This window comes from Artibeus jamaicensis, unplaced genomic scaffold (assembly GCF_021234435.1).
Source record: "Artibeus jamaicensis isolate MK-2021 breed Jamaican fruit bat unplaced genomic scaffold, CSHL_Jam_final contig_76, whole genome shotgun sequence".
Taxonomy (NCBI): Eukaryota; Metazoa; Chordata; class Mammalia; order Chiroptera; family Phyllostomidae; genus Artibeus; species Artibeus jamaicensis.
In genome coordinates, this window is record NW_026521954.1 from 25,511,702 (window position 1) to 25,527,354 (window position 15,653).

Below are 15,653 nucleotides of genomic sequence, written 5' to 3' on the forward strand. Positions count from 1 at the left end.
AGGGGGGCTCTGGGTAGAGGTCCCTGCAGAGGTGGGTCTGCACCGCTGGTGAAGGGTGGTGCTCAGGGCGGGGGCAGGGTAGGCGGTGGGACAGGTGTGAGCCGGGCGGGGCAGGGGCTGGGAGGCCACGTCTCTGAGCTGCTGGGCCGGGGGCCCCTCTCTGTGCTCCGTCTCGAATTTCTGCCGGCTGTGCTGCCGCACCCCGGGAAGCTCCGACGAGTTTGGCCTGCCTGGCCCCGTTCCAGCGAAGGCCCTGTTCTCAGGGAAGAATCTCCTTAACAGGGAGGAAATCAGAGCTGCCTTCACCGGGCCGAGTCCCAGGCGCCCTCCTTCGGCAGGTCCTTGCGCGGCGGCGCCCTCTGCTGACATGGGGCGCCCTCCCGCGTGGGCAGCACCTGTTGGTTCACCGCTCCCTGGGAAGGAGGCCTCGGACGCCAGGTGTTTTCACAGCCAAGTTGAGTCACGTTCTGGAACCAGCCCAGTGGCAGGCCCTGGGGTCCCGGAGGCACAGGAATGATGTAAGCAAGCGTTAGAGGGGTGACTTTGCAGGCACTGAGGCCATGGGCAAAGTGTCTTAAAAGCTCACCTGGGCACTCAGGCACTCATCCAGTGTCTCCTGTGCTCCCAGAGGTCAGCGCCTCCCCACGGTGCCTCCCGCCCCAGAGCCCAGGCCCCAGCCTGACACAGAGCGGCACCCGGCAGTGTGGGTGTGGGAGCTGGGTGGATGGGTGGGAGGGGGAGAGGGGAGGGAGGAACAAAGAACAGGCAGGCAGTGGGTGGATGGACGGACAGTCACAGAGGGAAGCAGGCAGCAAGCGCCCCTAGTGGGCTCCGTCCAGGTGTCCAACGGAAAACTAACCCAGAATACCGCAAGGCCCCTCTCACCGATCTGTAGCACGGACCCCAGAGGGGCCTTCCCCACAGCTCAGCCCCTCTGAGGGCATCCTGACCCCCGGGTAACTACTTCCACATGCCCCCAGAGCAGGTCTGCTGCTCCCCTTCTTGGCCCAGCCAGGCCCCCGGCTCCCCATTGCAGGTGCAGGTCACACTGCCACATTTACAAGTGTGGACTGCAGAGTCTCGCCCCTCCCACCGCCCGTCTGGGAGGTGACTGCTGGTGGGAGTGGGGGCTGCGTGGGGTGGGGGAGAGGTTCACACGTGCTTCCCTCACCTGTTACATCACCTCTCTGTGCTGCGGCCCCCCCTTTGAGAAATGGAGTCTGCGACTCCTCCTGACCTCGCAGGGGGTGGGAGGATTCAGTGAGTCCATCCAGACAAAGCTCTTAGTTAGCTCAGAAGCTGCCACGGGGGTGGGGTGGGGGGAGTCAGTGATGAGTTATTGCCATTATTATTCTCGTCGCTGTTTGGTGTCAGAGAGGGGCGCGTTGAGTCTCAGAGGTACTGGCTCAAGATCAGAAAAGGCTGGAGCTATCTGCCAGCCCAGACTGCCCAACACCCCCCCCCCCAGGGAGGGGGTCACGGACCCTCTGTGCACAGGAGAGGCCGGGCGCCTGAGGAACCCATGCAGGCGCCGCACGAGTCTTGCGGTTTTGAAACAGGAGTCTGTGGGCTCAACACCTCAGTTTTGTCATTGAATCAACCTTTGTTTTATCCATGGAAAATGTCATCCGGGCGTCCCAACCTCACGACTCAGAACGCGGCTCTGCTCTTCCCTGGGCCCGAGTGGTGTCCTGGGGTCTCCTTTCCTACTTAGTCTTTGCACTTGGCATGGAAACATTCCCCTCGACATTGAAAAGGAGGCCCGCCGTCCAGGTCGGCCAGCTCCCCTCCGCTACTGTCTCCGTACGCGCTTCCTCTCTTTGAATCGGCTGGACACGTCTGTGCCGCCTCGGTCAGAAGCCCTGGATAGTTAACGGGGTTCCTCGGAAAACCAGTGTGAGTCTCAGCTTCCATAATCTGGGAATTGGCATATAAAAATATCACCATTTGGTGCCAGGACCTCTTAGGAATCAATGAGGACCCTCATTTTAAAAGTATTGAGTTGTAAGAGTTCTTTGGGTCTGAGAAGGCGTGGAGCACCCCGGAGGAGGCAGACCTGAGGCTCCCCCGGGGGGCGATCCTGGGTGCACACAAGTGGTTTCCTCGAAGGGCAGGGCGCTGGTGCTAGCAATGAACCGGGGAAGAGTGGATTAGCGAATTAGCGACGCACAGCCTGCTTTTCTTCTGCTAGTTTGTAGCTTTTCTGTTCCCTTCTGTCCTGTCTAAATGATTCCAAGGAGAGGGCAGGATGGGTTGGCCTTTCAGGAAGAGAATGTGATTGTTTGTGTGTTGCTCAATTCAGGAATTTTCCCACGGAGCGATTCTAGGTCTAACCTGGCCCCAGCCCCAGATGGCCTGGGCGCCAAGCCTGGCCTCTCTGGTGTGGTCCCTTCCCAGCCCCCCGCCCAGTGCCCACCAAGCCTTCTTCTTTCTGCCCACTCCTGCTGGAGCTCCCAGCCCACCACCCTCCTCCGCAGCGAGGCAGCAGCAAGACTGGGAAGCCCTTCGGAGCCGCGACCTCTGCATCTGTCTGCGGCGTGTCTGCTTCTGCTGTGATCGCCCTTATTTTCTGTGGGTGCCTCCTGTTTGCCTTGGGCAGTCCGGGCTCTCGAGGGGCTGTTGCCCCCCACCTCGGATCTCAGCTTTAGCAGAGAGTATGGCCTTCGTGCACCCTGCCCTGGGCATTGGCAGAGGGACGTGGGGCGGGGACAGGCCTGCTCCTGGCAGTGACCCGTTCCCAGGAGGTGCCTGTGCGTCCTTCCCAACGGCATCCGAGGCGAGTTGCTCTGTGGTCCCCGCCTCTGCACTTATCACTGCTCAGGGTCACCAGAACCCCACCCCACCTGGGCAGGAGCCCTGCCTGGCCCCATCAGACACTACTTCCCCCAAATGACCCAGAGGACACGGCGGCCCTGGCTGGCCCCTGGGCTGCTTCTCAGGGGGTCTCAGCGCAGCACCCGGAGCAGGGGTGGCCTCCGGCCTGCAGCCGGGGGACTCTGGGTGAGGCGGCGCCTCCCCTCCCTGCACTGGCGCCTGCGCACAGCACTGCTGCTTGGCCTGCAGAGCGGCTCTGACAGCGAGGCCGTCTGCTGGAGGTGGGCAAGGCCCCATGTGCCCAGGTGAGCCATGGCAGCCCTGTCCCACGGGGAGAGTGACTAGGGACACTTTTGGGACAGCGGCCTCTTTCAGCCCCGTGGGTATACACCAATTCTAAAGACCCCACCAGGTAAGAGAAGAGGCCCCGCCGGGGGTCATCCTCGCACCTGCAGAGGGAACCAGGCAGAATCAGGCGTCCCCTCCACCCGCAGAGCTGGAAGCAGGCAGAGGGTGCGCAGGTCAGACCCCGCCTCGGGCGCAGGCAGAGCCCTCGGAGCGGCCCCACTCACCGTGTCTCGGTTTCCTCCTCACACGGCTGTCTTGGTTGCAGTGGGGAGCAGCACTGTGGGCTGCTGGGTGTGGTTTGTGTCTCGTGGGCCCGCTGTCTGGGGCCCCAGGCCTCGGCCACTCCCTCCTCCGCCCGGAACCTGGGCCTTCGTTCCCTCCTGTGAGCAAGGAGCCCTTTCCCCAGGGACCTTCCGGCACCTTCCCCAGGTCCCACGGGAAAACTCACAGGGGATGGTCCACGGCGCCCTTCGTGGGGATGGGCTACTGTGGTCAGTGTCCGGCTGCCGGCGGGTCAGAGAGCGTCGCCTGCCACTCTCCTCGACAGTGAGCCTGGGAGGCCCGCAGGGCGGGCGGGGCTGCTGCGCTGGGGAGTCTGCGGGCCTCGCTGGGCTTGGGTGGGATTCCAGCTGCTCTCCCTGGTGGCCACCATGTCCCCTGGTCCCGTGGGCACGTGGTCGGGGTGGGGGGTCGGGTCCTGGAGGAGCACAGAGTCCAGAGAGGGCAGTGGACGCACAGACGCGTGGCTGCCTAGCCTCCGGCAGGAGCCTCCCCCAGGTCCTCTGGTCAGTGAGCGGTGACCGTGGTGACACCGTCCGTCAGGGTGTCTACAGAATCAGATGGGAGGACCTGGGAACATCCTCACGTCCAGCAGAAACCGGCTGTGCACAGGCCTCGGGGGGAGTGACAGTGGGGAGACTGGCGGGCAGTCACTGACTCCAGTCCCAGCTCCAGAGGGAGCCCCGACTGCCGCTGCCCCGGGATGAGGGGACTCCAGGGAGGGTGTCTGTGTGTGCCCCGCACTGCGCGCGGCCTGGGCTGCGTACATGTGGACTCAGTGCCTCTGCCCTGGAGGGCGGGTCCCTGACAGCTGTGGTCCTGTTCCCTCAGGTCCTCGGACTACGGGACGACCTACAAGAAGCTCACCCTGCAGCCTGGCTTCACCACCATCGTCGACAGCTTCTTCATTTCCCCGGCCAACAAGAGGAAGGTAGGTGCCTCGCCTGCCGCCGCTGCGCACCGCCGTCCTGCTCAGGGCCCCCGGGCCCCTGCTGTGACATCGGCCTCTCTGTCCAACGGCACCCACCCAGTTCCGCCCTCTTCCACTGTGCTGAGTTTTAAGTCACCCGCGGGGCCTCTGGGGAGAGGCTCTGCGTGCTGATCGGGGGCCGGTCTTCTCCCCCCTGGAGGCGGCACCCTGGGCAAAGCGGGAGACACGCCCGGAGCCCTGGCCTGGAGCCCTCTCGGGTGGCAAGGAGCTGTCCCACACGGTCACAGGCTTTTCTGCCTGTTGGGTTTGCATTTGGCTTTGAATTTTCGGCCGAGCTTTGCATTCTGGGTTTTTTTTTGTCTGAATGTGTCCTCCAACTTTGCCATCTGCTGGTCATGGGAGAGGGCACTTGGTGGGCTCCTGAGGGGACCCTCTGGCAAATCCCTGATGGCCCCCTGGCCACCCGGCGACTGCACGGGAGCTGTGAGGCAGCCACGGTGCACAGAGTCATGACTTCTGGGATGGGAACCGGTCCACGGGCACGGCAGATGTGCTGACGGTGGCTTCGAGGCAAAGTCGGGGTGGCCTGGGGAACCCCAGGAAGGGCATTGTGGCTGCGACAGGCAGGCGTGCGTGGGGGTCTGGTGGTCACGCAGACGGCAGATCCGAGACTCAGCGGGGTCATGTGCGCCCACACGTGGCAGGCCCTTCGTGGACCGTGGCCCCTGCTGCCCACCGGGGTGGCCCACGGGTCTCAGCGGCACTTTCCAGTGGACGTCACCTTTCCAAAGCAGGCCTGACTTTCTTTCTTTGGCTTTGACACTGAGAAAGCTTCCTAAGGGACAGGATTGGAGAGCCCTCCTTGGGGGCAGAGAGGGGGCAGGTGCAGCCCTCTGACTGTTCCCCGTGGGCTCAGCAGTGGTTCTAGGCCCGGGTGTATCAGATAGAAGGGTGGGAGGTGGGAGCTGGTTGGACACCGGTGGCCGGGAAAGCGGGCAGTAGCCTCCTCCCGTCTGTTGTTGGAGGGGCAGGGGCAGGGGCGGGGCCTGGTCCGGATCCGCTGCTGGCTCTGGGACCTCATGCCAGTTCTGGACTGACCTGCTCCAGCCCAGACCCCCAGCCTGCCCACGCCTCTCTGTGTCTGGAGCCCAAGTTCATTGCGGTCACAGGAGCCAGGGTGGCAACTCTTTAATTAACCAACGAGGCAGCTAATGCTTGGTGTTTTGTGGAGACTCTCTGGAGTGAGACGCCAGCCCCTCCACCTGAAGAGGGGGACCTGTGTTCAGGGGGCTGGGGTCAGACCCCACTGGGAGGTCCAGGTGGCCCAGCTGAGGGCCAGGGGCCTGAGCGCCAGCCCCCAGGGCTCAGGAGCAGGACAGCTGCGGGCATCCACCTCGCTCCCCTGCCTCGGTTTCCTCGTTGGTAAATAGGGTCCTCACAGTTGCCATGTCCCCACAGCTGTCCCTGCTCTCAGGGTGGGGGCAGAGCGGGGCTTGCTTTGGCTTGGTTTTAAATGCATTTAGAAGCAGAAAAGCCACTGTCACTGTGACAGAAAAGAAGTGGGTGAGATGATGTGAAGCAGAGATGGGGAAGAAGGCCCGGGGCTGGTGCAGGCGGAGGGGAGACCCAGGGGCCTCGGGCGGGTGGTGAGACTCGTGCAGGGCAGGGCCGGGCTGGGGAGCAGGGCGCAGCCGGGCAGCTCGCTCGGTGGACACGGGGCTCTGTCCGTGCCCATCTCAGTCATGCACGGCCCCGAGCTCTCGGCCGGTGCTCAGGAGACACGTGTGTCGTGGGCCGGGAGTGGGCCGGGAGTGGGCCGGGACCCTCCCTCCTGGGAGAGACTTGCGTTCACTACGAAGCGAAATCTTCCTTCCTCGTCACACTAATAAATTCGCTCAGGCGTGGAGGCTTGATTTGGAAGCCACCCCCGGGCCAGGTGTCAGTCATGTCCCTCTACCTGGGGGGAGGCAGGGCAGGACTCGGGAGCTGCACCCTCACTCCCATTGCCCAGACGAGAAAACGGAGGCTCGGGGGGCTGGGAGGTTTGTCCGGCGTCACCCAGCTGCAGAAGATCACCCACTGCCTCCTAAGGAGGCGGGGAGCTGGTTGGGCGGCTTTGACCAGATAGCCCGCCGTGGGGGAGTCTTACCAATGCGGGGGGGGGGGGGGGGGCTGTGTGGCCATCCCCACCTGCAGAGAACACGAGGTCCAAGTGTCTGAGCCCCTACCTTTGTCCCTCTGTCTGATGGGACAGTGGGTGTGTGGGGAGACCAGGCCTGGGAGGCCACGGCCTTGGTTCGAAGGCGGCCCCCCGGTTCGCCCGCACCCGAGTCAGTTCACAGCCAGCCCTGGGCTGTGAGCCAGCGGCCTCGCTGCGCCCGCGCCCGTGTCTTTTCTGTTGGGGCCTCTGAGGCCAGGTCGTGCCTGCCGACTGCACTGGCCGGGGGGGTGGCCGGGCGTGACTGGCCCCTCTCCCTCTTCCCACTACTCTGTTCCTGGAAGTTCTAGTCACCCCACTGATTGCTTTCAGCTGCCCCCCAAGTCAGCCCGGACGAGCTATTGGAAGTGCAATGGAAGTTCTTGGGGGAGAAGAACCCTGGGGTCGCCTGTCCACCTCTCAGACATGCACCGCCCCTCCCCCGACTGCTTTCCTCGGTGGGACTCAGGCCGCAGCTGCGGGCCGTCCTTCCAGCCTCCTCTGCTGGGCGCTCACCCGCTTTCACACCCACCGAAATACGGCCCCCCTCTCACCCTGCCATCAGGGGTCTCGGAGTCCAGGGCAGGAGGCACACACGGCCACAGGTGGTCCTAACACAGGGCTGGGTGGGCTGTGCGTGCGGGGCCGGGAGGCCACTGCCACACACTTGGGGTCAGGGGTGAGTCCCGGTCTCCTCACCCCGGCCCTTTGCTGTCTGTCCGTGTGCTGGCCCCTGGCGGAGATTTTCACCAGGTGACTTTTATGTTATTTAAAACAATTGATTAGCACTTCTCAGGCTGGCTTGCAGCCGGCGAAAGGGTACAGTGATTAGGAACATGGATACATTGCGATACACAAATGATACCGCCGTTCAATTAGTCAGGTACGAGAGAGATTGTTACGCGGGTAATTCTGCCATAACTGGCGGGGCTGCTGCGCCACAGGGCACAGCATCCGTCACGGCTGGGTGCGGTGAGGGCGCGCCATGCAGCCCGCAGACACGCACCTGAGGACACGGCTGAATGGGAATTCCAATGGTCATGGAATTCGAGAGCCATGAAGTAGTTATTTGTCCCGCGTAAATGAGCTGCGATGTGTCCTCCAAGTCCTGGGGTACTTTTAACAACGTGTGAAACCGGCAGGGAAATGAGCATCCCTTCTCCCTCCCCGAGAATGAGGGCCCACGGGAGACAGGCAGGTGGCATTACGAGGGACCCTCGGCCGCGTGCATGGTGTCACTGGGGCTTCGGGCCCTGAGCTGTCTGGGTGTTTTCCTGGCTGCCCCTCAGACGGTCAGGACCCCAGGAAGGTGTTTCTGCCCACTGGCCCCCCGCACCTTCCCCAAGGCAGAGATGGCGAGCTTACACGGAGGGCGGGGCTGGGATAGGACGGTTCGGGGACACAGGTGTCTCCACGGGCTGCACTGATTTCCTGGGCAGAGCAGTGTCCACCGCCGCTGCCCCAGGCTTCCTCAGGGTCCCCACTCACTGACAGAGCACAGAGACACGCTGGGAGCCGAGACCTCCCACTGAGGGGGAGCTCGGGCGCGGCCCACCTGCCGCAAGCCGGGACACTGGGACGAGCTCCGCCTGGCCCAGCATCTCCTCGAAGCCGCAGGGCTCCCGGGGCAGCGAGCTTGCTTTTCCTCGGCTGGAACTGCCTCCCAACGCGTCACCCCAGACCTCCCTGCTTCCAGAGCAGCAAGCAGGGAGCAAGTGTGGGGTCTTCATGGGGAAGCCACACCCTCTGGCCTCCGGTCCTTGCAGAAGTACAGTTGGTATGGGCGGCAGGTGGAAGGTTAGGAGAAAAGACACGAGCTCCCCAGGAGAAAGCAGAGACAGGAGGCAAGCTGGCGGCCTGAGGAACGCGGGTAGGGCCGTGGCGGTGCAGTGACCGAGCTGAGAGGTCTTTCTGGGCGAGTGCGAGAGCAGGATGGACCCACGGGGACATGGCTCTGTGGTGGGGGGGCAGACGGAGACCTTCCCACGACTGACGGGGCGGCAGACAAAAGGATGAGGACCAGGCAACAGGGCGGGAGGCGCGAGGCGGGAGGTGAGAGGAGCCCGCCTGGGAACAGCGCGCAGGGCAGCTGGTCCGGGCGCGGACAGTCGGCAGAGGCGGCCGGGGGACGGCTGCGTCCCGAGGGGGAAAAGCCGTGGTCAGCCCACCCTCACATTCTGGCTCTTCCCCTTACTGGTGAGGGAAAAGAGAAACATGACTTACAGAAGAATAAAAATCAGACCATGACACATATATTCAATATTAAAGTTCAAAATAATAAAATAGATGCCCACCCCCTAAAACCTGGAGAAGACCCAGCAGGAGAATGATTTTATGACCTTGTAGAGAAGAGCTTCTTCCCCAGGATGAAGATCAGATTTTGTCGTGGGGGTGGGAGAGCTGGAAGGCCCCCTCTCGGCCCGAGGACACGGAGGGCACGTCCCATGCCAGGCAGGGGCCCAGTTTGCTAAGCCATGTGCCACGTGGAGACACGCAGAGCCACGGGAACCCTGAGGCAGGTCGCCTGTGGGGCGCCCGAGGGGCCCTGTGCGGGCTGAGCCGCCCGGGAAGGGAGGGGGGGAGGGCGTGCCCAGGGCAGGAGCCAGGGCAGAGGTGTGGTAGCCTAAACCACCCCGACGGGAGGGGCTGGGTGGGCGGCAGGAACTGAGGGCTCGGGCAGCCCAGGTGCTGAGGCTCAGGGGACAGCGCACAGACGTCCTTGGCCAAGGGCTGCCTGGAACCCGCTGTGTGGCCGGCAGCCCACGGGATGGCAGGAGCAGCACTGTCCAGCTCCATGTCCCGTCAGACCTCTCCTGGAAACCGGATTCGGGGCCTCAGACACACAGATGGCCCACAAGGACCCCTTCAGGGTGCACAGGCCCTGTGGGCGACAGTGACGGCAACTGCAGGAGACAGACGGTTCCAGAACCTCAGGCTGTCAGGCCGCCTTGTTTTAATGGCCGTTTCCCAGAGGGCGGGTCGCTGCTGTCCCTCCGAAACTGTCCACCTTCAGCGGGCAGCCTTCTGATGGCGCGCTGTAGCAGGGGCCGTCTCCAAAGGCGCGTGCAGCCACGGCCCCCGCCCGGTGGGGCCCGGAGGAGACCCCAGCGCCCCCACCGCCTCTGCAGGCCGGTGAGGGAGAGGCTGTGAAGACCTGGCCCGTCTCTCCTCCCGCCAACGGCTGGGGGGCGAGCACCATTTCTTCACACGCCGTGCGCGTTCCCCGGGGAAGTGGCCTTGCATCAAACAGGCAGGACGCGCAGACCCCAGTGGCTGAAGAACATGCACCTGTGGGAGACTCATGGCTTTACAGGTCACTCTAGTCCAGGGCCGTGGAGTTTTCTTGGCAGAAGTGGCACTTGCCTAGATCTGCAGGAAGGAGCTACCCAGGTGGAAAGGTGGAGCGGGAACAGCAGGTGCAAAGGTCCTGAGGCAGAGAGTCCTGGAGGAAGGCAGTGCAGGGGCCACAGCCAAGGTGGAGCCCCCCCCCAAGGAAACTGCTCAAAGGGGGCGGCTGAGAAAGGCCTGCGGCACCGGGAGGGTGCCACGCCCACCAGGAAGGGCGTTTCCGAAGGTCGGGTCCCGGAAGCCCTCTGTGTGCCACATGCTGACATCTCAACAGTCATTCGCTCCCGAGAGAGACTCTCAGAGAAGGCCGAGCCCAGGCCTGGACTGGTGGAAACTGTGACAGTGTCACCCATTCAGTGCAGCTCAGTCAACTGGAGCGTCATCCTGCAAACCAAAAGGTCGCCAGTTCGATTCCCAGTGGGGGGACATGCCTGGGTTGCAGGTTCGATCCCCTGTTGAGGTGCCTGTGCGAGGCAACCGATGATGTTTCTCTCCCTGTCTCTTTCCCTCTTTTCCCTTCTCTCTAAGATAAAAAAAAAGTTAAAAAGAAAATATATATAAAGTCCAGTTTTCCTAAGAGTTCAAGGACGTGTAGTTATGAAACTAAGGCTCCAGAATTTGCTGCCCACCCGCCCACTCATCTCTCCGTCCATGCGCCCACCTACCCGCCCGTTGATCCCGTCCCCTCCCCCCACCCCACCCCCCACGCCGCCGGGCACACCGTGCGGCACTCTGCGCAGTGGGGAGACCGGCGTGCAAAGGCCACACGCAGGAGAGCAGCCCCTGTCCCAGTGCAGACGCCTCCCACGGGGACATAGAAGAGGGGCCAGTCTGCCTCTGCCAGAGGGGAAGGGGGTCGGGGAGAGGCCTCCCAGGGAGGGGACCACCCACCGGGAGCGGGAAGGCTCCACGGGAGGCTGGAGGGAGGACAAGGTGCCTGCGGAGGAAAGTGCAGTGTGCGCTCGGCCTGGGGCTGGCCGTCCCCGGGGTGGGGTGGGGGCAGCACGCGCTCCTCCGTTGCTTGTCAGCCGACCAGTGTGTCCGAAGCGCGTGCAGGGACTCGAGGCAGGTCTGTGTGTTAAACCTATTGACTTCCTTACAGTCCCCGAGTTCATTCACTTAGTTCGTTCGACCAGTCAACCCATCGATCACTCTTCATCGAAAGTGCCGGAGGCCTCTCCATCTCCCTTCCCATTACAATGGTCCTAGATTCATCACCTGTGGTGGAGGCGGGGCAGAGAGATGGCCTCTGTCACTGAGCCCCTGGGACTTCCTTGGTCAGTGGGGGTTGGTGGGGCTGCTCCGGCTTCTGGCTCTCGTGAGACCCCAAGGACACAAAGTGAGGGGAGGACTCGGCAGGGTCAAGGTGCTGTGAGGACCGCGCGGTTGTCCAGCTGGGGGAGGTTGCGGAGTGTGTGGCACGTGGGGCGCAGCTCGGGGTCAGTGGCGGGGCCCGAGGCTGGGAATGGGGTGGCTGCCCCGGGCAGACTGTGTCGTCACAGCGATGGTCACGTGTGCATCCTCCGACGACCCCGGAGCTCTCCGGTGTCGGGCACCTTCCAAAGGCCTGTCCTCCTTCCTGTGTCTGAGCCGTCTGAAGTGCCGTGCTGCGCAAAGGGCTCCCCGAACGCCCGGCGTCCGAGGGTGCTGTGAAGGAGCTGCGGCTGAGACTGGGCTGCGGGTGGCTCTCCTCTCTGCAGTGAGGAGCGGCCCCTGTCTGCCGCCCGCCCGCCTGCCGGCCGAGAGCTTTGCATTCCTCAGCTTCCTCCGCGCATCTCAAGGCCAACACCTGCTCCGCATGCAGCAAACAGGAAAAGTGAGCCTCGGAGGGGGCGGGGCGCCATTCCTCCCTGCGCCTCTTTCTGAGCTTGGGCAGCCCGTGGGGAAGGGGTCTCCGGGGCTCTCCCTGGGCCTCACTCTCCTCACCTCCCCTGGGACACTGCGTGCCCCTCCCCCACGAGGGCTGCCGGTCCCTGTGCCACCCAGTGCCCGGGACCCCGGGCTCCCTGTGCAGGACCCTCCTGCAGCCCCACGAGCTCGGTAGTGGCCTCGGGGGATGGACCAGGGAGCGGCTGCCTCCGGGAAGCTGGACTGAAGTGGGGGGACACCTCTGGTGGGCACCCCAAACCCCTGAAAGGGGCAGACCAAGGGCAGGGCATGCCCAGAGGATGCCAGAGCCCACCCAGTCCAGGGGTCATGCAGGGCTTCCTGGGGGCCAGGCTCCTAGTGGTGGGATGGGCTGGGGGACAGACTGGCTGGTCGCCACCTGCAGGGACAGCATGTCCCAGCACTGGGGTCTAGCGGCCTCAGGGGGCGGCACAGCATCAGGGCCTGGGTTAGAGCCCCCGGTGCCCAGTCTGCTCATCCGTAACCGGGGACAGCAGTCCCCTCTCCCACACACATTGGTAGGAGGTGAATGAGCTACCCCACAGGGCACAGTCCAGAGGCCAGACCTGTGACCCCTCTCAGGAACCCATCCTCCCCGTCTGCGTCACTGGTGAAGAGGCCACGTGAAAGTCGGGCCACTGCAGGGACGCCGGGGACATGGGATGGCCCCCACGCACCTTCTCGTCCTTGCAGTTTGAACAAACCATGGCCACCTCGCTCCTCCAAATGGCTTGTCATTACCTTCACCGGTCTGTTTGCTCACTCTCACTATTCTGGTCTGCGAGGTTGGTCTGGAAGTCTCCGCAGGCCTCTTCAAGCATCGAACCTGTGCACGGAGCCACGGAGAGCACACTGTGGTGGGGGGCGGGGTGGGGTGCAGGAGACAGACGGCTGCGGGACAGACGGGACCGCTGCGCCGACGGCCTGGCCAGGGGACCCAGCTCTCTCCGGTCCGGGGGGGTTAAGTGGGGACACCACAAGCTGCCGGGAGGGGGGAGCCAGAGACCCCACATGCCTGTGCACCTGGGACACAGCCTCCCCCTCCCTCCCCTGGGAGGGCTCTGGACCGGCAGCCTGGCTGCCAGCGCTCCGAGCCCGACACTCTCACGCTCTCGTCCCCTCGCGGTCGTCCACAGGCTGGCCGGTGGGGGAGGGAGAGACAGATTGGTGTGGCGTTCCATTCTTCTTTGGATATTGGTCCTTTTGTGAGCGCGTAATGAGGCCCCCATTAGCACGGAGATAATCTCGGAGAGTCAGACACTTATCTCCCTGCTGACAGAGGCCTGTGGGTTACAGTGCTGCTTCTATAGCCGGCCAGACGGAGTTCGTCCGGCTGTGGGGAAGGGGAGCCTCCAGCAAGTGGCTTCTGGAAGCTGGTGGGTGGTAGCTCTGGGGACCGGGGTTACGGGTGAGGGAGGGGCACCGACACTTGAACCCACGCTCTCTGATTCCACGTGTAGCCTTTTCCCAGCCCTCCCCATCGGCACTTGGAATGCCACCTCCTCCCCAAAGCCTTCCCAGATTGCCCCAGGCAGTTGGAGCTGCAGCCCCAGGCCCTGCCCAGACCAGGGCGGCTTCAGAGGTGACACTGAAGCGTGTAAAACGCTCGGCCGGGTGGGGCAGTCCGCACCTCGGGTCCTAGTTCCCGGGGGTGAGCTGCTCTCTCTGCACAGGCACAGAGTCAGGCCTGTGTGGCTGGCATGCACGTGCGTGTTCTGGGACCCGCACAGACTAGATGCCGTGTTTAACTGCAGTCCATGACCTAGCTGAGCAGCACGCATGGGGACAGTTGGGCTAAAATGCAAATGCCCTGATTCCGGGGATGGCACTCGTTAGAAATCACTTCATGAGACGCAGATGTCGGGTTCGTTTATTTGATAGCACGTTTCTCCTTGATTTGTGTAGTGTTTTTCCGAGTGTTTCTGCTTCTGCACAAAGCTCGGCGGGCGGCCTGCACCAGAGCTCAAGCTCGGAGGGGGCCTCTCAGCGTTGCCCCCCCGCTTCCCTGAGGACTTGGTGGCCTCGCGCCTCCGCCCCTCGACTGCCCGGCCGGGCTCGGGCTGTTGGGCAGGACACACACACGGAGCTGTCTGCCTGCTTCTCGGGCAGCTTCGAGGACGACCGGGGAGGACTGCAAGAAGAACCCCACGGTGGCTGTCGGAAGGGGTGTCACACAGGCCGCGCCTTTGAAATGAGGGGCAAGGGTTGCACTGGTGAAGGGAAAATGCCCCAGGTCCCCCGCCCTTGCCTGGCTCGGGTGCTGCTAGGCTGCCGGCGATTACCAGTGTCCCCACGCTTAATCACAGGAGACCTTCGAAGGCGGGCGCTCGGCTCCCTCTGAGACCTGGCGCCCGAGTGGCCTGTTGGGATTAACCCCCTCCTCTGACAGGTCCCCTCCTCATGCCACTGTGATGGCTTATTCATCAGCTGCCACCAGCTCAGGGTGGGGCGTGCGGGGGTGGCTGACATTTACAGAGTCTGTGGGGACGCCCGGGCGCCGGCTGCGTTTGTTTGCTCTGAGGATCGATGGGGCGTGATTTGCAACAAATGGCTGCTCTTCTGGCCCCAAGACAGGACCTGTCGGGGAGGGGAGGCCAGCCCTGCCTGGGGGGGTGGGGGGAGGACTCGGGCTGTGACTGCCTCGGGCAGGGGTGACGCCGGCGATGGAGATGGCAGTGTTGCCGCGGCGCTGGTGGTGGTGTGATGATGAGGATGGAGATAACGACGGAGCTGACGTGGTCGCGGCGATGAGGATGGTGATAATGACGGTGAGGAATTGTGATAACGCCGAAGATGATATGATGATGATGACGAAGGAGTGGATGACGGTGCTAATGAGGAAGATGATGAAGATGGTAGGATGATGACAAGGGTAATACCAACAGTTATGATGATTAGGGTGATGGAAGTGGCGTGGTGATGAGACCAGAGACAATTATGATGCTGATGACCAAAGCAAAGATGGAGGCACAGCCCCTCCCCCCCACACACACACACTGCTGACACTGCCACCACTGGCCGGATGAGGAGACAGCAGGCAGAGGCCACGCACTGGGTCAGTGCTGGAGACATGCGCACCAGCAGCAATGACAGGCAGACCCCCCGTCTCAGTGGTCCCATGCAGGACAAGGTCATGTCCCCCAGGGGAAGTCCGAGGTCTGTTGGCTGCTCCCCGGCATCTTGGAAGAGGTCCGTGCCCAGCGCCGCTTACCTGTTCTCAGCTGGAGTCCACAGTCCTTCCTGAGCCGCAGGGTGGACGCAGCCGCTCCGGACCCCGCCCTTCCCGCCTGATGGATGCGGCTTTTAAAGACAATTGTTGGGGGGGGGGGGCTCTGTTTGCAGGGACAGGCACTGCAGGCACCTTCCAAGACTCAGACCCTTCCACACCCACCCCCTCGGCCACTCCTGTGTCCACTTGTCACCCGCCAAGCCTGGTCCCCTCTTCCAGACCCATCTTCCTGTGCAGGTCAGGGGGCACCGCCAGGCAGCCAGTGGCCCTCCGGCCATCACTGTGCCCTGCAGGCCAGCCTCCTTTTCCTGAAGGCCAGGCGGAGGCCGGGGCCTCGGGATACAGGAGTCAGGACAGGCTACCTCTGCCCTGCCTGGGCCCCAGACCTGGTGGCCTCCAGGAAGCTCCAGCTTCCTTCCAGAGGGACGGGTTCCCGTCGGCGCGGAGGCCAGGGCCCAGAGTTCGAATGAGCGGGGTGGGGGCACCCACACGGAAACAGTCCTGACAGGCACCAACCTGAGAAAACAGTGCCATGTGTCTGTGGTGTGGTCGGGCGGGCTGGGGGAGGGGCGGAGCCCGGCTGCTCCCTGTCCTTTCACCCCTGGCAGCCCGGGCCTCCG

General features: G+C 63.5%; 1 protein-coding gene across 1 annotated transcript in view; it reads left to right on the forward strand.

Annotated features, from left to right (window-relative positions):
• Positions 1–15,653, forward strand: part of SORCS2 (sortilin related VPS10 domain containing receptor 2) — a 243,354-nt gene that overhangs the window by 154,422 nt on the left and 73,279 nt on the right. The window contains exon 3 of the mRNA XM_037126769.2: positions 4,273–4,372. Within this exon, the coding sequence (XP_036982664.2) occupies positions 4,273–4,372 (100 nt within the window). The remainder of the gene's footprint in view (positions 1–4,272; positions 4,373–15,653) is intronic.